Below are 21,569 nucleotides of genomic sequence, written 5' to 3' on the forward strand. Positions count from 1 at the left end.
GGATAGTGAGATTTGTCAAGATTTTAAACTAGTAGTAACAAAACAGTATGAATTTCTGAAGAAGTCAACTTAATGTTGCTTGCATTTGCAAAACTTTCAGTCATGATACAAGGGTGTTTTGGGTGGTTCCTGGATGTTGCAGTTGCAGTATGCAGTTGCATAACATGGTTTATTGTAGTTTCTTGGATGTATTGTGTGATTGCTATATGTTGTTATGTGGTTATTGTCCCTCCTGTGTACAATAAATCTGTGGGTTTTTCCATCATCTGCCAGGTGAATATTACTAATCCGATTTGTTAGAAATGCATTTCCGCTTTTCCACAACAACTACTTGTCATTTATGTCTGGAGAAAATGAACACAAATACATTGTCCATAAAAACTGCAGTTCATTAGATTTAGAATTTGTGATCTGGTTCACCAAACAAAAAGGTATATGCTTGAAATCAAAAGCCTTGTTTCTTCATTTGCATTAAAAGCGTGGCTGAGCAAAACTCAGTTGCAGAAGCCTCAAAGGCATCTTACTGCTTACATCTTTACTGACTTTAAATGTCAGTGAGTTTTTTTGGTGCAAGAAAAAATACTAATGGAATCCATACATTTGTCCAGAGCAATTAACTAATTGAGCAATGCTATAACTCTCTATTAACTCTCATAAAAGCCTTAAGGGGGATGTCTATGGGGAATAACACCATAACATGAGAAAGCATGTGCAAAACCATTGACATGTTACCTGCCATCATACAAAAACCTTTACACATTTCATGTAATTAGCTGGGAGGATCAGGTACAGTGGCAAGAAAAAGTATGTGAACCCTTAGAAATGAACTGTTTTCTAAAGTGATTTGCCATAAAATGTGATCTGATCTTCATCTAGGTCACAACAATAGACAAACAATGTGTATAAGCTGACAACACATAAATTATTCTAGTTTCTCATGTCTTTTTTGAAAACACCCATTAAAAAATTCACAGTGCTGGTGGAAAATGTAATTGAAATAATATGAGTTCAAAAGTGTGGTTAAGTGATACTTTTATTGATAAAAGACACTTAACCATTAAGATTGTTGTCTTTAAGAATCATCCGCTCTTATGGACCATAACTCACAAGAAGGAGCTTTCTAAGGATATCCGATCAATAGTTGTTTCACTCCATAAGGCTGAAAAGGAATACAAAATAATCCCAAAATGTTTAGACATCTATCAGTTGACAGTTAGACAAATTGTCTATAAATGGAGACAGTTTAATACTGTAGTTATACTAGAAGTGGGCGCACAGCCAAGGTGACTGTAACATGGGAGACTTGTGGTAGAATGCAAGTGCAAGAGTTTATTAACAAAACCAGGCAAACAAGACAAAGGGGCAATCCAAAACAGTAATCCAAAAAAACAGGCAAAAAGGTCATAACATGGAACATGAGCATGAAACAAGGAACAATGACTATAAAAATAGTCGGTATGCAAATGAACTGACAATGCTTCGCAAAGTGAATAAGCAAATGGCAAGGTTAAATACACACATAAAAGGAAGTGAATGCAGAGGTAGAGTGAGCATGTCCATAGTCCAGTTGGTGGAGTGGGTGCCACCTGGTGGTAGGATGAATGGTAACCTACCATTCATTACAGTTCCCCCCCAGGGACACCTCCTGGTGGCCATCTTGGCTGGGGCAGCAGGCGTGGCGGCGGCCATCTTGTGAAGCGAGGGCCATCTTGGCTGGGTCAGCAGATGTGGCAGCAGCCATCTTGGCTGGGGCAGCAGGCGTGGCAGCAGCCATCTTGTAAAGCAGCTCAGGCGTGGCGGCAGCCATCTTGTGAAGCGGCTCAGGTATGGCAACGGCCATCTTGTGAAGCGGCACAGGCATGGCGGCAGCCATCTTGGCTGTGGGTGCAGACGTGGCGGTGGCCTTCTTGGCCTCTGGTACAGGCATGGCAGGTGGCTCAGGAGACTTATGTTCATTGGCTTGAGTGACGTCTTGAGGAACAGAAGAGCAGAAAGCAGACCACGCAGACCACAGGGCCATGGCAAATACAGGCAGAACAGAATTCAAAGGACATACCTCCTATGCTGTAGAGACCATAGAACTGGACACAACTGGACTTGGGATCCCAGCCGCCCGTACAGACATCTTCTGGGTATTCACTAGACAAACATCAACCATTGGGTCCTGGCATGAACTGGAGAGGCTGGTAAGGCGGCCATTTTGTGAAGTGGCTTGGGTGTGGCAGCCATCTTGTGAAGTAGCTCGGGTGTGGCAGCCATCTTGAAAATAGGTGCAGGTGTGATGACAGCCCTCTGAAGAACAGGTGTGGTTGTGGCGACAGCCCTCTTAATAACAGGTGCAGGTATGGAGGTAGTCATCTTAAAAACAGGAGCAGACATGGTAACAACCATCTTAGGTACAGGGACAGATGTAGTGACAGCCATCTTGGGGACAGAGACAGGCATGGTGGCGGCCATCTTAGATACAGACATGGTTTTAATTGGCTTTGGCAAAACAGGCATAGCTTTAACTAGTTGTGGCAAAACAGGCAAGACTGGAGCTGGCTGTGGTATGGCAGGCTTTATTAGTACAGTCTTTGATGTGACAAACCTGGCATTCAAGGGTATGGCAGCCTTCAAAAACTGCACCCATGAAATCCACTAATAAACAGTCACAATCCAAAGGTACCTTTTTCGTAATGTGGGGTTGAGTCCTAGCCAGTACCATGTCCGCAAGCATCATTCCGGGCAATCTGACTGGGATGCCAAACTCCAAAACTTAAGCGTATACTCCTGAATGGAGTCTTTACCTTGGCGTAGCAGACAAAAAACACTGGGTCCATAGCTGTTGAAACTTCCACTGGATTCGGGTAAGGCAAAGTATTCTGTAACGTTGGAGACTTGTGGTAGAATCCAAGTACAGAAGTTAATTAACAAAACCAGGCAAACAAGACAAAAGGGCAATCCAAAAAACAGGCAAAAGGTCATAATATGAACAATGACTATGAAAACGCTCGGTATGCAGATTAACTGACAATGCTTTACAATGTGAATGAGCAAATGGCAAGGTTAAATAAACACAGAAAAGGAAGTGAATGCAGAGGTAGAGTGAGTATGTCCATAGTCCAGTTGGTGGATTGGGTGCCGTGCCACCTGGTGGTAGGATGAATGGTAACCTACCATTCATTACAGTGACTCCTAAGCCATAACGCAGAATAAAAAATAAAGTAAAGAAGAACCCACAAGTAACAGCTAAAGGCTTGAAGACAACATTGGAACTGGCACACGCCTCTGTTTATGAGACCATATGTAAATCTTTGAACAGGCACAGTGTCTATGGCAGAACACTACGGAGGAAGTCGCTGCTCTCCCGAAAAACATTGCTATGAGCCTGAGGTTTGAAAAAGAGCACCTTGGCAAACCCCAGTGCTACTGGGAAAATATTTTATAGACTGATGAAACAAAAGTTAAATTGTTCGGGAAAAATACTATGGTGCATAAAGGGCACAGCTTACCTACATCAAAACATCATCCCAACAATGAAGTATGGTGGAGGGAACATCATGATTTGGGCATGCTTTGCTGCCTCAGGGCCTGAACCACTTGCCATCATCAAGGTGAAAATGAATTCTCAAGTTTAACTAAATGTCCTACAAGGTAAGGTCAGGGTGGCTTTTCACCAGTTGAGGCTCAGTAAAAGAAGTTGGTTGATGCATCAACGTAAATCCACCATAAACTGGCTTAAAGGAAAACACCACCGTTATTCAAAAATGTACTATGTTCTTACCTCAACTTAGACAAAAAAAATGCATGCCTATCTTTTATCAATGTGTGCACTTAATCCCTGCACAGCGCCTCGTGAATGTGCCAGCACCCAGCCCAGCTCCACTCATTCCCCAGGATCCAAACAGGGACGAATCCAGAAGCCACCAAACACCTCCATGTTCTCCCCATTTAAAGACTGTTACATGAGTAGTCAAACAAGGAAGTATGGTGGCACAAAATAAAAAGTGGCGATTTTTTAAGCGGATGAAAAATTAGAACTACATTGTATGGCGAAAGAGCACTAAGTTTGCAGAACTTCAACCTTGGCGCGCAGTAACATCATCACTCCTGCCAATCCCTCTCTCGCTCAAACCTCTGTCAGGTTGCTTATCATGAAGCAACCTGTTTTGGCCTAATGGATATATATTAGGATAAGATCACACACAAAAACTTTAAAAGTATAGATCCCTGACCACATAGATAGTTGACTACTAAACAAGACTTGTCTTGCCATTGAAAGGATGTTAGAATGGGGTGCTGATGGATATCTCAACGTTCTGGATACCATGGTTAACAGATGGAATCTTCATTTTTCCAGACTCCTTAGCAAGCAGCCAGGGAACGATTAACCACATCACCCCAGGGCATGGTACACAGCACTCACACTAGTCAATGAACCAAGCTTTGGACGTCAGATGCGCTCGGGTGTGGTTCGGTTTGAATAGTGTTAGTACTCCTTGAGTATGCCACTAGATGTTTGATCTTCTGGGTTACCTGGTTCAAAGTTTTCCTGGTAGGCTTCGTGTTCAAACAAACCAGCTAGCATGTTCAAAAACTAGCTACAGTAGGACCATTGTAACAGTTTTTTTTTTCAGCCCAGAACCACTGCCTCTAAATTTATTTTGTGGTCCAAGCTGATCTCTGATCTACCTATTATGTGGTTTCTTATTGTAAAGCCCCCAGCTTGTAGCTAATATTGGGTAAGCAACAACAGCTAATATAACTAATTTACTTTTATAGATCTTCATTTAGTGTAATTACACTTCACTGGAAAAAAAATTGAGCCAATTCAAATGCAACCTTGGAAAAACGTTCGTCAAAATCCTTATCTAATGCTAATCCAGAAGTATGGCACAATAATCAATGAGCAGTAACCTTTGTTCAAGTGCATGTATTTGTGTGGTGATCTAATCCTTATTACACCACACTCGGTCTGGGCATGTAGCAATAGTCACATATATCAGCAGGTAGCCTTAACATATCAAAACTCGTTTGTTTCATTTTCTATTGCACACGACATCTGTTGTACAGTTTCCAACTTTCAGTCCCACAGACAAGACAGATTCTGGATCTAAGATGCTTAAGAACACAGCTGTTCATGTTGACCAAGGCACTGTTAACTTTTTGGGAGGACAAATTGTTGAAAGTGGATGAAACTCAATGAGCAAATAATGACATAACGCTTGACGGCAAACATTGGCAGCTGCATTGTGGTGTGATGATTTCAAGAATTACCAAACTTTTCAATTTATTTTATTATTGCGTTTTCTAAGCAACTGGTATGACAATCTAGAAATGAAACAGATGATTACATGGGTAAAAAAATCACCTAGAGTTACAAAAAAGTTCAAGGACTAGAATATCATAGAGAGTTGGGGGCTTTACAACATGAAACCACCTGCAACTCAACCAAATAGCAATTGCCTAGCAATGCAATAAAAAAACAACTTCACAGCAATAAACAAAACTCTAGCATGATGACAGTGAGTTTTGCATGGTGAACATCAATCTCTTCATTTATTTGCTGCAATTGGAAGTATTAAAGGCAATTGGTAGTAAAAGGCATGTTTTCTTTTTTGTCTCTCCTTATGATGTCATAAGGAGCTTTTATTATAATAATACCACCCCTTAATCTGCACTATCCAACCACAGCACTGCCATTTAGTGCAGAGAAAAGCACAATTGAGTTTTAATTGCAACAAACCACCATCATTGTGATCAGTGTTTGAATTTCATCAGCTCATTTGCATTTTAAAGGACACACTCAAAACGGCACATTTTTACACACACCTACAAAGTGGCAATTTTAACATGCTATAATAAATTATTTATATGGTATTTTGAGCTTAAACTTCACATATGTGCTCTGGGGACACCAAAGATTTATTTGACATCTTAAAAAAGTCTTCTTGGACCCTTTAAAGCATTCCTAACATGTACCATCCCATCAGTATGTTTCTCTTGTACCTTTTTTCTGAGAGTGGGTATCTCAATAATCAATTAATACTTTCCAAGAAAGCTGTATCTGAAACCAACTAGATCATTAAGAACATGTGGAAACAAGTATGATGTGTTTTCACATGTAAAACAATTAACAACAAAAAACAGATGTGTGTGTGGGGGGAGTCTCTTACTGTACATTTTATAGCATGGAGTTGGAAAGCACCTTAATTCCCATGTGGGAATTTGTGCTCTGCTCTGTAGTGATAACCAAACCTTAACAGTGCTAATTCACAACAAACAAAGACAGAAACAGGACTTTGTTCTTCCGTGTGATAAAACAAAATTTTGGCACCTGATTTTAACTGGCATTGTAGTAAGTGATAGATTAGCACTGACCCACAAATGTGCAGGCATGACCAATAAGGTATTATTTAGAAACAGTTATTCAAACATAATTTTAAAATGTATTAACACACATTTCTTGTTAAATAAAATAAATACATTAGTGATACTAATGCTTTCTATAATTATTCTAAAATCATTCTGTCTATATTTATATATGAGGTGAATCACCTCTCATTTTCACTCCAAGATACATAACAAAAAGTTGATAATCATTATTATCTCAGGATGCTAGGTTAATATTGTTTTGAAAGGCAGTAAACACAGTTGTACATTACTGTACAGAACATCATGGCCGCCGTGTTCCCACCTTGCACGTAGAGTAGTTATTCCTTCATGCACTTGACTTTGCACCAGATGATCTCGGAGCAATTCCGAAAAAGTGAACTCTAACCCAAACTCTATGTGGTGACACACATCTGCAGCTTCTGTCAATGTTTGCTTGCCTGAAAGATCAATGGAAAAAAAATCACAAATTGATAACATCTTCATTTCTTTTAAACAGATATATGAGAATAAATGTTGATTAAATTGTGACTTGAACCCAGACAAAGATTAGAGATATAAACTACACTAACTCTGTACTAATTCATATCAACAATTGTATCATTTTAGCCTTCTGCTTATTCATGGTTATATGACTTTCAGAAGGTTTCATATACAGACTTTCAAAATATTTATAAATTTTTTGTTACTTTTGTAGCTTGAAAGCCCTTGCTTGGACCCCATTCATGTTTTATGTAGAAGAGCAATGTCAAAATTTTTGGTTATCTCTTTAAAATCTCTTTATTTTCCAAGATAAGAAATTAAATCATACAGGTTTAGTACAAAATGAGAGTCAGTAAATGTGCAATAAAATAACTTTCCATTGGGATGCTACAATGTGACACTCAAAAATAATAAATAAAATAATCAGACTGAAATTAATCAGTGCTTTGTATTTTTCTATTCTGATTTCTCTCACACAGTTTGATCTCTTGCACTGATTTCGCTCAGGCTTTTAGATCTTTAAGATCTGTGCTGCTGTCGCTCTTTGACAGAGATAATGTTCTCTGAAGACCAGTATAAGCAGGTTACAGATTAAGGACATCTTTACATAGTCACACGCATAAGCTTTCACAGAGCTGAAAACCACATCACAGTTTCCTGCACATCAGCTCCACATTTGTTTTCATTGACACATAATCTAATGTGTCAGCTGCAATTCAGCAGATTATGACACTCAAATCTTAAATTGTGTGGTACAGTAGCTTTATCTTTCAGTTTTTATATATATTTTTTAAAAAAAATAGGGTTTTTGCTTTTGCAAAACTACAATAGGGGATTTTTGGTGTTCTGAGTGATTTTATTGAATAGCTTTGCAGTTGCTAGGGTCTTGATAGAAGGTTGCTAGATAAATGGTTGCTATTCTGCACTGAAAGCCCTAATGCTGTTTGTACAAGTCAAGAATTTTTGATTAAAATAAAATTTTGCATTTTGGGTCCATAACTTAGCTATCTTTGATCATTTTACTTATTGACATACACAAACCAAAAACTAAAGAATTCAAGTGCAATTTAAGTTATAAATTTAGGTTCAGTCTGTGGCCACCAAGTTAAGTGAACTTAAATAAATACGTTTTTGGGAGAACCATTCTTATATGAATTGAGAGAACGAGTTTACTCAATCAAATGAGTTCAGTCAGCTGATTAGGGTTTTCAGTGTGAGAATTTGCATTGAATTACTATCGTATGCTAGCCTGGCTAACACCAGACCAGTCTCATAGAGAATGAGACGTGGTCTGGAAACCATATGCTAATTTTCTCGTATTTAAGGCATGGTTTACGTATGCCCAGAGCCGTTTATTGGGAGCTACGAATGTCTATCAAATGCGTCTGTACGTAGCTCATAGCCAATCATTTCAATTATACCAGATGACGTATGTAATGTAAGTCTATGATTTTTACAGCAGGCTAAAACTGTAATGCCTTTAACCCCTTCAGACCAGGGCCCGTATTCATAAAGAATCTTAATGCAAAAAGTAGCTCCTAGTGACGCAATTCTAAGAAAATTCTTAGAAATATGGGCGTTTACTCTTAAAATTAAAGAAACAATCCTAGTAAAGCATCTTAAGTAGTAGTAAGCATCTTAACCCTTAAAAGAGGTCTTAAGGTCAAAATTGTTAGGAGGAGCACGGATGAGGACTTTTGAAAGGCTTAAGAGTTTTTTTAGCAACCGGGAAAGTGGACAAACATGAAAAGGGAGACAAAAAATGTTGCACACAATGCATGTCAGTAAGTTAATAACATGCAACACATTAGATCGTACAGGAATCATGTTTGTGACCGATCTTATTAGAGACATAATAATATAATATAACGCCAGAAATAAAAGTAATCACGTCAAACCAATAAAAATGCTGATCAACCAATCAAAATAAGGCACACTGATTAAAAACCTGTAAATCAGGTCTGAAGGGGTTAATGAGCACCACAAAGGAGCTACTTTCTTTTGAACTGAAACCAGCATGTTTTTTAAGAAGTTATCTGGTTTGATCTCTGCGCGACTGGTACACTGGGAAATGTTTGCCTAACCAGTGAAAGCAAACATCGTTGACTGTCATGTGTTGTGTGTTGTTCTAAGCAGGAGAAATGTGTTGATACAGTTGCTCTCTCTTTTGCAGGCTCCGGCCTTCAAAGACCTTCCCCCGTTTCTGAACAGTTTGTTCTAACTGGCCAAAAGTCAATAATGAAACTTCAGAGCAGTGGGAAAAAGAGAGTCAAGGAAGAAGAAAACCCTAATTACTGCATATTCAACCCATGCCTGCTTCTTTCCCTCCTTTCCATTTCCATCTTGGCACTGAAATTCGCAGCACTTGCCAAATACATCTAATGTGTGTGAAGCATGAATGGTCACACTCTGTGCAGAGCCCTGCCGCGCACTTATCAACCTATTACAAAATGGGATGCGTTTTGCCTTTCTGTTCCCTTTGCATGCACGCTGAACGCTGGGTGACTCTGTGATGTCATTGCTACTCCACCCTGTGTCCTTGCACTTCTGGCTAGAGAAACCGGTTATACTGCAATCTTAGATAATTCTATGGTCACATCATTCAAGATTGCTCAAAAAAGGACTGACCGAGGCCATAGGCATGAACTAATGATGGCGTAGCATTTGAGACCCTATGATTTAGATGGACCTAGTCTGAAGACATAAAAAAAGTTAATCTCTTCATTGTGATGTCTTCATCTCTTTACTAAAATAAAAGTTATAAAATGTTACAAAAGTTTTTATGTTACAATAAATATTCCTCTTTCATTACAAGGTTATTTTATTTCCAATAAAGTAGTTTTATAAAGTAGTATAAAAGTGTATATTTTGACACGTGGCTCTCTTGTGTATTTTCTAAAGCTGCTGTGTCCTGCAGAAGGATATACAGTAAGCCTCATACTGCCATCTAGTGCTTTGATCTGTACATTTGGTATCCAATTAAAATAGTTAAAAATAGTTAGATAACATATAAATAACAATTTCATAACTTTGTAAACACTGCAAATATGAATAGAATCTTAATCTTAATTAAATGTAATTAAAATGTCTATTAAATAAGTAATGTAAAGGCCTAATGCCAATAATAATAATAGTACTATTTGCCATTTTTTCCTTAGCATATGTTGTGCCATCAGTCATTGCTTTCTGTTATAAATGCCCTACGATTGTTATTATGCATTACTCTGCAGCCTCTCACCATATAAAGCCAGCGCTCACTGATGAAGCATTTGGTGACATTGACAATTGGATACATTAAGGGTACAGTCTATTCACTTGACCTTTTCTGCAAAGCACATTATAAAGATATATGACTAAAGCAACAGCAATATAAAGGTCATGACACAGTACATGGCATCTCTCTGACGTCATGGCTTTTATCCGTAGATGCATTAAACTAATAACAGACATGACTCACCTTGCAGGATTAGAAATAAACAGCATTTTATTGATTAGCTGATTTCCCAGTGGTCTTGGCCAAAATCTAACCATCTGGTACAGCGAGAGAAAATACCACCATAATGTTTATTCATCGTATGATTAGAAACATGGCTGCTCATAGACTTTGAATTTGGACTATAATTTAGCACATGCAGGTAAAATTACATACAATGCATGCAATCCTTTTTTGAGCTGTATTGTGTGATTTAGACTCAAATATAATCTCCGTGAAGCTTATAGAGGGGTTGCAAGTTTACAAACATTGCAGGGTTCGCGCGCATCCAGGAGGCAGAAAGCCCGATTGGTGAGCTGATCCGCTACTGCAACAACCTTAATTATTGAAGCGTTCATTATTGTTTGTATGTAAATAAGACTTGATTTTAGTTGGATCTGTTTTTCTGTTTTTATTTTTGCAGTGTTACTGTGATACATGTATGAATTAGAATGTTATAATTATTATGCTAGTAATGTAATAGTCGCATCTACTGGTATGTTAACATCAGGCACCCAGCACTGACTCTGTTGGTACTATTTTCCACGCAACAACTCCTTTGCATTTTGACTTACAGACACCGCTACTAGCATACAACACAATGCACTTCTCGTCTTTCTGCATCTCGGTTGCGAGCGCAACCAGTTAGTGACGTCGCCGTGCAACCCGTCTATTCTACCAGTGCTTATTTCAATTGGCATATATCTGCACATTTTAAACATTTCTGAGATAACTTTATATAAAATTTCTGTAAAGTTCAGTTAGGAATTTCTAACATTATTTTTTTTCGTGGCATTAAACATTGAAAATCTGTGAATCAAAATCGAATGTTAATGACTAAATAAGTATTATTACGTGAAATTAATGTTTACGTTTTCTCCGTGTTTTAAGTCACCAAGACTGCATACCAAATACTACAAAATTCAAAATGTAATTCAAATAGATTTTCAAATAATATATATATATATATATATATATATAGTGTTTTTTTATTTATTAAAATAGTAAAATGTTCTGTTATTACTTTTAAGTTTCGGTGGTGAATTTCTTTGTATTTAAATATATTTACTAAGGTCTTTTATTTTGAAAATCCCTACAGACGCCTGCCATATGCAAGGAAATGTTCACGTCACGTCAACTACCACCTCAGTGTATAATGTAGCTGTGTTAGCTAACAGTAAAATCTGATTTTTACTCACTATGTATTTTGAAAATCAACGATTACTATATCAGGGCTCACCGCTGTTGCTATTAAGTAGTACATGAATCGTTTCATCATTAAAGATCCCTGAGCTCCGCGGTTATTTTCGTTTTCAGCCTTCAGTCAGGTAAACAGATTGAACCACATCAGAGCTTCAGTCATTCAGTAATGATTCAGAGAAATTAACAGTAAAATATCTTACACTAAGCAGCAACATGGATGAGAAATACAGCAGTAATGTCATCTCCGGTGGCAAACTGGGTCGAGTTGAGGCTCCAAATTCCAAGTAAGTTAAGTCGAAAGCCTATAAGTCAACATACAGTATTACTATCATGATTTAAAGAATCGATGGTAACTTAGTGTTTAATACTTTTGTTTTATGGCAGGAATCGTGGTAATATCATGATTCTTGTCTTGTTAAGGGTTAAGTCTTTCAAAAATATATAAAATCTGACATCACTTACAAAACTGTTTTGATTACCATTTTTATTTATCATTGGCAAAAAAAAACTTTAATTCATCATGACATTGAGTTGTTATCCTTATACTTAAAAGAATACAATAATATTACAATTATAGTGTTTATAAACTAAACATTTTATTACTATGCTTTTTTGTGGTATATATTTATGGTTATGACATTTTGAAGGACGAAGGATGCCCTTGTGTTTAGTCAGTTTCTTTACCTTAATGAAGTGTTTTTCCCCCAGATTGACCCGGTATATAGTGTTACTCTACTTTACCAAGCTGCTAAAGGCTTTTGGGATATTTGAATCCTATGATCTTCTAAAAGTTGTGCACATTGTACAGTTTCTCTTCATACTAAAAATGGGGTAAGGAGAAAATTACCCAATCTAATAGATACATGTGTGTGTGTGTGTGTCGTAAGTGTTTTAATAGTTATTGCTTCATCTTTTCTTCATAGGTGTGCAGTGATATTGGTGTTCTTTCAAAAGCCGTTCTCATCAGGAAAAATGATCCATAAAAGACAGGTGCAGTCTGGATAGATGCTTCTTTTATAATACCTATAATACCTTTAAACTAATTTAACCTTTAAACACTTTTTCTTATTTTAAATCTCTAAAAGGGATAGTTCACCCCAAAAAAATTATCGGTTTCTTTCCCTCATGTTGTTACAAACCTATATAAATTTCTTTGTTCTGATGAACACAAAGAAAGATATTTTAAGGAATGTTTATAAGCAAACTGTTAAAAAGTATTATTTTTCCTACTATGGATGTCAATGGGGCTTCTGATCGGTTTCATTAGTTTCTTCCTTTGTGTTCATCAGAAAAAAGAAGTTGATATAGGCTTGTAACATGAGGGTGAGTAAATGATGACAGAATTTTCATTTATGGGTGAACTATCTCTTTAACGGCTTAAAGGTGCTATAGAATGTAAAACTGTATTTACCTAGGCATATATGAATAATTAGAGTTCTGTACATGGTAATGACACATCGTGAGCCTCAAACATGATTGTTTTCTCCTCCTTATGTAAATCTTGTGCATGCAAAAGACCGCTGGAAAACAGGCCATCTCAACATAACAACTGTGACATTACAGTCAAGATGTATGCCCCAACCATAAATTACACATTAAATTAAGTACAATGTTGTTACAATGCTAAAAACAAAGTTGAGACTGCTGACTTAGCATTATATGCAAACGTTTAGGCTGAAGTTCTACAGTTAAGTTTTGCAGGTTCATACTGAAAAAAACACACAAATTTATCACTCAGAAACGTCAATTAACACTCTCCAAACAATTAAGTATTCCTCAAATATTGTATCTTCTTCTGATACAGGCTCAAACATAAGGTCTACAGGGTTTCGTGCAGGAAATTTGTTAGGTGGTAGGGTTGGGCGGGTGGGCATGGCAGGCAATCAAAGGTGCATGTCATTATAAAAATGAAAATAGTTTTTATTTAAAACACTCAAATAAAACTTAATTTTAAAGAAACTATGACAGAAAATGAACACATATTAGATTATTAATGAATTAAATGTTTTTAACAGATACCTCTAACGAAAATAGCTGCTTGATGAAGTGAAACTAAAGGGTTAATAAACACAAACTGAAGCAGATTTGTAGAACGTCTGGCAAACGGTGATAGACAGCGTGAAGATTGTAAAAACTAATTATTTTACGCTATTAATTACATTATCTTAAAGGAGCGTAACTACAGTAGCATGTAAATAATGCACATAAATAACGTGAGCAAGGGCGCTCAACAATTATATTGAATCAACAGGCACGTGAAACCTAGCTAGCAGGCTGCTCAAACAACAAAAATCACCAGCTAACTTACTTTAAATTTGCAAGAACTAAAGACTAATACAATAACAGGCTTAAATAAAGCCAAAACATAAGTCCACTTACAGTTCTCACGGACACTCGTTTTATCAACTGGCTATCCTCAAGACGCACCATTTCGGCCGTGTGGCGCGCGTGCATGCTTGCGGTGTGAAGCGCGTCCGCGCTATTCTATGAGATGATTTATCAACTGGCTACTAGTAATCCTCCAGACCGTAACGGACCACGTCTTTCTCTCATTTGGCCGTGTGAGGCATGTCCACACTATTCTCCGAGATGCACTTGACGGCCTTTTGTGCAGCAAATTCTTTTTTTTTTTTTCGGACGACCTAGTAAAGGCGTTAAGGTTTCCCATCTTAGGCGGCCCGCCCGAACTGCAAAGTGCTGTGGGAAACCCTGGTCTGTTTACATACATACACACAGCTATTCAAAAGAGCTGCTCTGACAAACAGCCAATCAGAGCAGATCTCAACATTATTATTCTTGACCCTTTCAAATAAGGTAATAATAGACCAGCACATTCTAAGGGTTGTAAATGGACATGTAAAACTGTCTCTGAAAAATGTTTGCACTTAATAAAACCACATACATTCTATGTAGATATCAGAAAACAACTTAATATATTATTTTAATGCATTCTTTGGCACCTTTAAAATGGGCATGAAATCAAAATGTACTCTTTTTTGCTTTATATTCATTTTAGTGATTCATCGCTCCATGTTGTTCCAGGGACATAGCATTTGCCAAATGTATAAATGTTAATATAAAAAGCATCATGAGTTGGATGCTGTTGTTTAAAGACTGGAACAAAAGGTGGATACCATAACATCTTAAGGTCAACCTGAGACAGCATTCGAGACACATTTTACTTCCATTAAGTAACTTTTGACTGAAACAAAACACATCTCTTTTGTCAGGAAAGGACTGGACCATAAAAAGTAGAATGAAGCCAAATGTGAATGAGGTTTTAAGACCATCCCTTTCACAAAAAGCCCTCACTTTTTAAATGGCTTTTTATATTGGCGTTTATACATTTGGCAAATGCTATGTCTTTGGAGTAACATGGAGTGATGATGAATCACTAAAATGAATATAAAGCAAAAAAGGGTACATGTGTTTAAACAACAGCATCCAACTCATCTGTTTAACTTCTAATTTCAGTGGATAAAAATCCTCAAGCACGCTGTCATAAGCTGCGTCATTTCCCTGTTGGGTTTTTTTGGGTTGACACTCTGTGGGCCACTCAGGTATGTGTTTACTGAATTTCGAAATAATTTCCATTGACGTCAGAATAATGCTACACTGATATTATTTCTTTCAGGACGTTGTTGCTGTTTGAGCACAGTGATGTGGTGGTGATCTCTCTCCTCAGTGTTCTCTTCACCAGCTCTGGAGGAGGACCTTCTAAGGTCAGAAACCTAGAGAAATAATATCCTGTATCTCAAAAAGACGTATTGTACCATCTGACTCATTTTCCCTGTGCTTTTCTCTAAGACGAGGGGTGCTGCTTTTTTCATTATTGCTGTTATCTGCCTTTTGTTTTTTGATAATGATGATCTTATGGCAAAGATGACAGAGCACCGTATCCTTTAAGAGCCTGAAATTACTTCAGTGTTGTTGTGTCATTAAAACTTAATCGCATAATACAGGGTTTCCACGGGTCTTTGAAATCCTTGAAAGTTTGTAAATCTGGGGGGAAACCCTGTATAAAAAGATGAAGCAATTTGACTAAAAACATTTTAATAAAAAAATTAAACGTTTTCATAATGTACATTAAAAAATTGTGTAATAAGGCCTGTAATGTCTGTTAAAATAGTTAGTAGGTGTCAATTTTGATTTGATATTACATATACTTCTTAACTTTATTTGTCAAGCTGAAGGACACCATGACAGTGCTCTTACCCATGCATTGTACACAGGGATCGCATTTCTGGGGGTGGCAGACCACAAGGTGCATTTTTATTTACCTCATTTGTCTTGTTAAATGTTTATAGTCTTGTTAATGTTATGCATAGATAAAGGCTCAATAGGATTATGGTGGTTAATTCTCATTTTCTGAACAGGGTGGAGTGGTTCTGCTGGTTTTGGCTCTGTGCCTGAAGGTAGCTTTCAATGCGGCATCAAGAAAACTGTCAGTGGAGATTGGCGGTGTAAAGCGCCTTTATGCTCTGTCTAACTTGGTGTCCTCTGTAGTTTTGCTGCCTTGGGTCATAGTGCTGTCTGCAACCACTGAGGTGAGAGCCAGCAGGGTTAATGATGAACTTGTTTACTGGCATATTTTAAGATCCTATGAAATAAGATACATTCATAGGGTCTTTCATCAGACATAATAAAGGCCCTGTGTATTTAATCAAATATTTAGATGCATTAGTTTTAATATGTTTGTGTCCTGTTTTAAAATTGAAATCCATAGAGTAAGGTGGAATCCTGGTCTGGTCTCATCTTTCCCTTCTCCTTGATCATATTTTCTGTGATGATCCTGGACTTTTATGTGGAGTCCATCTGCACGGCTAAACTGGAAGCCTCACGCTGTGCTCGCTACGGTTCCACCTTCCTGTTCCTTAGTGGCCTGTTTCTGGTAAACTTCTGGACCCACCCATTAACTGACCAGTTTAGAGCTATAAGCAACCCTGGCCAGCAGAGTAGCACCGAGCATGTGCTGTCTGGTGGAGTGCTGGTTAGTGCTTGCTTTTTCATCATAGGTAAGTTAAGGTTAAGGTACCATTTGATATGTGCAAAATAGTTTACACCATAAATAAAACCGTTATCCGTTTCAGCCAATTGTGTGCTGTCAGCGCCATCATCAAAGGGTCAAAAAGGTACATTGGTGGGTTACTCTCCTGAAGGAACACCTCTTTATAACTTCATGGGAGACGCCCTACAGCACACATCCCAGTCTTTGCCTCGTTTCATCAAAGACTCCCTCAAACAGATCCTGGAGGAGTATGACTCACGGCAGATCTTCTACTTCCTCTGTCTTAACCTGGTACGCTGCACGCTACATCTGATTTTTGTCACGTTTGAGTGTGTGTATGTAACCCTCGTGACCTTCAGTTTATTCGCCCACTTTTAATGTGTTGATCTTGGCTCAGGCCTTCACATTTGTAGAGCTCTTCTATGGTGTTTGGACCAACAGTCTGGGGCTGATCTCTGATGGTTTCCACATGCTGTTTGACTGCTCAGCTCTGGTGTTGGGACTGTTTGCTGCGCTCATGACCAGATGGAAAGCAACCAGAATATATTCCTATGGGTGATATACCTGTTTCATGTTTAATAAACATTAATATATAGTAACTACTGTTTATACCAGGGGTTAGTAGCATTGTGACATCATTTTGCATAGCTAAGGTCCACTCACATTTTGAGGCATTAGCAAAATGATTTTCATAATGCCTGAGTTTCAGGTCCTTATCACTTATACCTGTTTGATATGTATATGTTTAAATTATATTACAAGATGTAATTGTTTCTAAACAATTTTTAGTTCTGTTAAAGGATTAGTCCATTTTCTTAAAAAAAGGATCCAGATAATTTACTCACCACCATGTCATCCAAAATGTTGATGTCTTTCTTTGTTCAGTCGAGAAGAAATTATGTTTTTTGACGAAAACATTCCAGGATTTTTCTCATTTTAATGGACCCTAACACGTAACAGTTTTAATGTAGTTTAAAATTGCAGTTTCAACGGCGTTTCAAAGGACTCTAAACGATCCCAAACGAGGCATAAGGGTCTTGTCATTTTTGACAAGAAAAATAAAAAATATGCACTTTTAAACCACAACTTCTCGTCTGGAATGTTTTCGTCAAGGAACATGGTTTCTTGTCGGCTGAACAGGGAGGGACATCGGCATTGTGTATTATATGGTGGTGAGTAAATTATCTGGATTTTTTTAAGAAAATGGACTAATCCTTTAACAATATCCACGTCTCATTTCAGGTATGGCCGTGTTGAAATCCTCTCTGGATTTATCAATGGCCTGTTTCTCATGGTCATAGCATTTTTTGTGTTTGTGGAATCCGTCACTAGACTTATTGATCCACCAAACATCAACACAGATATGCTGACGGTATGGACAGTATAAATTTCAGTGCATGTGCATCCTTGTGGTCAATACTGATTGCATGATTTGGATTGATGTTGTTTGTTTGTTCCTTGAAGCCGGTGTCGGTCGGCGGACTAATCGTCAATCTAGTGGGCATCTGTGCCTTCAGTCATGCTCATTCTCATGGAGCCTCCAAAAGCAGCTGCTCCGGGCATGAGCACGGCCATTCGCACCACGGGCACGGCCATGGTAATGCAGAACACAGCCATGGAGGACACGGACACAGCCATGGAGGACATGGACACTCTCATAGCCACGGGCATTCCCATGGATCTTCGGGAGGAGGAATGAATGCTAATATGAGAGGTAGGTCTGCTATAGATACCTATGGGTATGATTGTATTATAGACACACCAAAAATCTATCCATAAAGGGTTTGCTTACCCCAAAAGGAGGATTTTGTTTATTAAAGAGCACCAATTATCAGATTCACGATTTTACATTTTCTTTGGAGTGTAGTACATGTTAAAGATATGCAAGGGTTACAAATCCCAAAGTAAGCGATGACGTGAGTTGTTGATTTCAACTTAAATCTTTTTTCTTGGACTACAACGAACACACAGATTATAGGCAAGCGTTTACTACATGGGTCTGTTGACGTGGTCATTATCATAATTCCGCCTGCTTTTGACTCACAGCCTTTGAGTAGTCTATGTTTTCATATTTAAAGAATTTACTACTGACTAAACCATGGTTCAAACGCAAGTTTTGAACAGTGCTGGGTAGTGCTTGTTGTTGGTCATATGACTCGTGTCTACGATCACAAATGCACACATGGTTTTAATGTTTTAGTAATCCTTACCTTACCAATCTGTTATGTCCTGCTTAAGCCGCGCTGGTAAAGTTGACCGATCAGCTTGGTCATCTGCATTTTCTGGATCAGATTCGGTTTGTATTGATAAGGTAATAAAGACGATATTATCTCCTGTCAGCATTGCATTACCATCCAAACATGGTAAGGAGCGTCACATTTCCGGCTGACGTCAGAGGTATTCAGGCCAATCACAACGTACTGATTAGCTGGCCAATTGGAGGACTTTGCTTTTCAGAACGATGCGCTTCGTACAAAATCAACACGTTTCAGGGAGGAAGGGCATAGCGGAGCAACAATAATGTATGGTATGTGGGAAATAATGTGTTTTTTTTTAACCATAAACCATGCATACACGTGGTATTACACTAAATAGACAAAATAAAATTGTTTTTAGCAACGTGACATGTGCTTTTTAATCAAGGCTGTATGTTTTTTTTTTCTGTGGCACATACAAGGAGATTTTTTGAATGTCCTGATTCCTCTTTTTCTTTATTCAGTAAATAACTTTTAAAATTTTGTTTTGTTCATCATATCGAAGACTGTATTGGAAGACTTTTAATACAGTGAGGATTTTGACACAAATCACAGCACACATTTTTGGATTGAAAATAATCATCTTGCAAAATATCTCCCTTTGTGTTTTACGAAAACAAACTCATACTGGTTTGAATGACATCATTCAAATTTGTTTTCATTTTTAGTTTGGGGTTAAGTTTTGTTTCTGACCAAAGTGCATTTACAGAGTTTATCCCCACTTTGAAATATTTTCATTATTGGTCTGTTGTTATGCAGTAAAAGGTTTATGAAGGAGAGAAATGCTGTTAGAAATTCAGTAAATCTGTACTTCTTTTGTATTGATTGTAAAATGTACCTTTTCTATTTGCAGGCGTGTTTCTTCACGTGCTTGCCGACACTCTGGGTAGCGTTGGTGTGATTATATCCACGGTTCTTATCAGACAGTTCGGATGGCTGATTGCAGACCCAATTTGTTCCCTCTTCATTTCTACATTGATTTTTCTCAGTGTCATTCCTCTAATAAAGGATGCCTGTGAGGTCCTTCTGCTGAGAAATCCACCTGAGAATGAGAAAGAGTTCAACTTTGCTCTTGAAAAGGTATGGAATAAAAACTATAAGCTGATAAATAACTTCTTGCTTTAGAAACATGCTTCAGACACATTATTTAATGTTCCCATGTTCTCTCAGATTCAGAAAATAGAAGGTGTTTTGTCCTACCGTGACCCACACTTCTGGAGACATTCCGCCAGTGTCATTGCTGGGACCATTCATATTCAACTCATGTCTGATGTCGTGGAACAGCGAGTTATTCAGCAGGTATGAATGTTGGTTCGTTTTAACAGATTGAAATATAACATTATCAAGTAGAGAACTGATGATATTTAAAATGATATTAACAGTTGCCATGAGTAATCTTGTGTTGACACTTTGCATTGTGAACTGTTTTCTTTTCATGGCATATTATGATCAATATTTAGATGGATAAATACATATTGTTTCTATTTTTCTCAGGTGTCTGCTGTGTTGAAAGATGCTGGTGTTAATAACTTGACTATACAGTTGGAAAAAGAGGCCTACTTTCAGCACATGTCTGGCCTCAGCACCGGATTCCATGAGGTCCTTAACATGACGCAACAGATGGAGTCCATGAAATATTATAAAGATGGCACATGTATTATGTAAACGTTTGCTTTAGAAAATTAAAATATTACAAAGGAAATGGTTTTAAGATGCAATTTTAATCTTTTCTTTTTTTAATAAAAATATTTTATAATGTTTATTATGATTCTGTGTGTTTTCTAATATTGACTACCAGTAGCAAAACTAAATAAACTACATAAAGGCTACACACAAACTAAATAAAGGTCTTATTAGACCTGAGTTAACATGGCATGTTAAAGGGATAGTTCACCCAAAAATGAAAATTAATCATTAGTAGATATCCTTTTCGTTTTCACATTACTTTCATATTCACATTTTATTACACAATTTTCTCCTGCATATTGGCCTGGTCCTGATACTTAAGGGTATAGTTCACCCAAAAATGAAAATTCTGTTGTCATTTACTCATCCTCATGTTGTTTTAAACCTGTATGAATTTCTTCTTTCTAATGAACACAAAAGAAGATATTTTGAGAAATGATTGTAAACATACAGCATATAGTGTCCATTGACTTCTATAGTAGGATTAAAAAATATGATGGAATTTAATGGGTACCGTCAACTGTGGGCTTTCCATCATTTATCAAAATATTTTCTTCATCATTTATCACAATACTTCCAAAACATTTTTCCTACTATGAAAGTCACTGGACACTATATGCTGTGTGTTTACCATCATTTCTCAAAATATATTTGTTTGTGTTCATCAGAAAAAGAAATGTATACAGGTTTAGAACAACATGAGGATGAGTAAATGATGAGAGAATTTTCATTTTTGGGTGAACTATCCTTTAAGTATCAGGACCAGGCCATGATCCAGGAGAAAATTATGTAATAAAATATGAATATGAAAGTAAACGAAAAGGATCCTAGAATAAGTTTGATTGTATGTTTCGTTTTGGATATACTTAATAGAGAAATGTTAAATAAATAAGTATTTTTAAAACGAAATAGTTGTTTTAAAACGTTATCAAACCTCACCACAGCGAAAGATGGCAGTATAACGCACGCAAACTGATAGCACACCAGAAGAAGAACGCATTTAACTCGTATCCCCGCCTCCTTCCGTCACGTGGTCTTTAGTTGTCTTGGAAACGCATTGATATCAGGTGCAGCTCGGCCAATCAGA

At 37.4% G+C, this 21,569-nt stretch overlaps 1 protein-coding gene across 2 annotated transcripts; it reads left to right on the forward strand.

The window, feature by feature from the left end:
* Nucleotides 1–11,421: 11,421 nt before the first annotated feature.
* On the forward strand, nt 11,422–20,556 carry slc30a5 (solute carrier family 30 member 5). Of its 2 annotated transcripts, none has more exons than XM_055200989.2 (17): nt 11,422–11,658; nt 11,740–11,817; nt 12,242–12,364; nt 12,457–12,523; nt 15,008–15,093; nt 15,168–15,255; nt 15,341–15,428; nt 15,721–15,797; nt 15,910–16,080; nt 16,260–16,548; nt 16,624–16,832; nt 16,939–17,096; nt 17,784–17,913; nt 18,006–18,255; nt 19,650–19,876; nt 19,967–20,095; nt 20,291–20,556. In XM_055200989.2, the coding sequence occupies exons 2-17, from the start codon at nt 11,747–11,749 to the stop codon at nt 20,459–20,461; spliced, it is 2,334 nt and encodes a 777-aa protein (XP_055056964.1). In that variant the 5' UTR covers nt 11,422–11,658; nt 11,740–11,746; the 3' UTR covers nt 20,462–20,556. The 2 variants fall into 2 exon arrangements, with proteins under 2 accessions (XP_055056964.1, XP_055056963.1); XM_055200988.2 differs by having other exon boundaries at nt 11,743–11,817.
* The last annotated feature ends 1,013 nt before the right edge of the window (nt 20,557–21,569 follow it).

Source organism: Misgurnus anguillicaudatus, chromosome 22, assembly GCF_027580225.2.
Source record: "Misgurnus anguillicaudatus chromosome 22, ASM2758022v2, whole genome shotgun sequence".
Classification (NCBI taxonomy): domain Eukaryota; kingdom Metazoa; phylum Chordata; class Actinopteri; order Cypriniformes; family Cobitidae; genus Misgurnus; species Misgurnus anguillicaudatus.

Coding starts and splice junctions, on each gene's coding strand:
- slc30a5 (XM_055200989.2), top strand. CDS start 11,747: ATGGATGAGAAATACAGCAGTAATGTCATCTCCGGTGGCAAACTGGGT. Junction 15,256..15,340: donor CTGGAGGAGGACCTTCTAAG/GTCAGAAACCTA, acceptor CTTTTCTCTAAG/ACGAGGGGTGCTGCTTTTTT. Junction 19,877..19,966: donor TCAACTTTGCTCTTGAAAAG/GTATGGAATAAA, acceptor ATGTTCTCTCAG/ATTCAGAAAATAGAAGGTGT.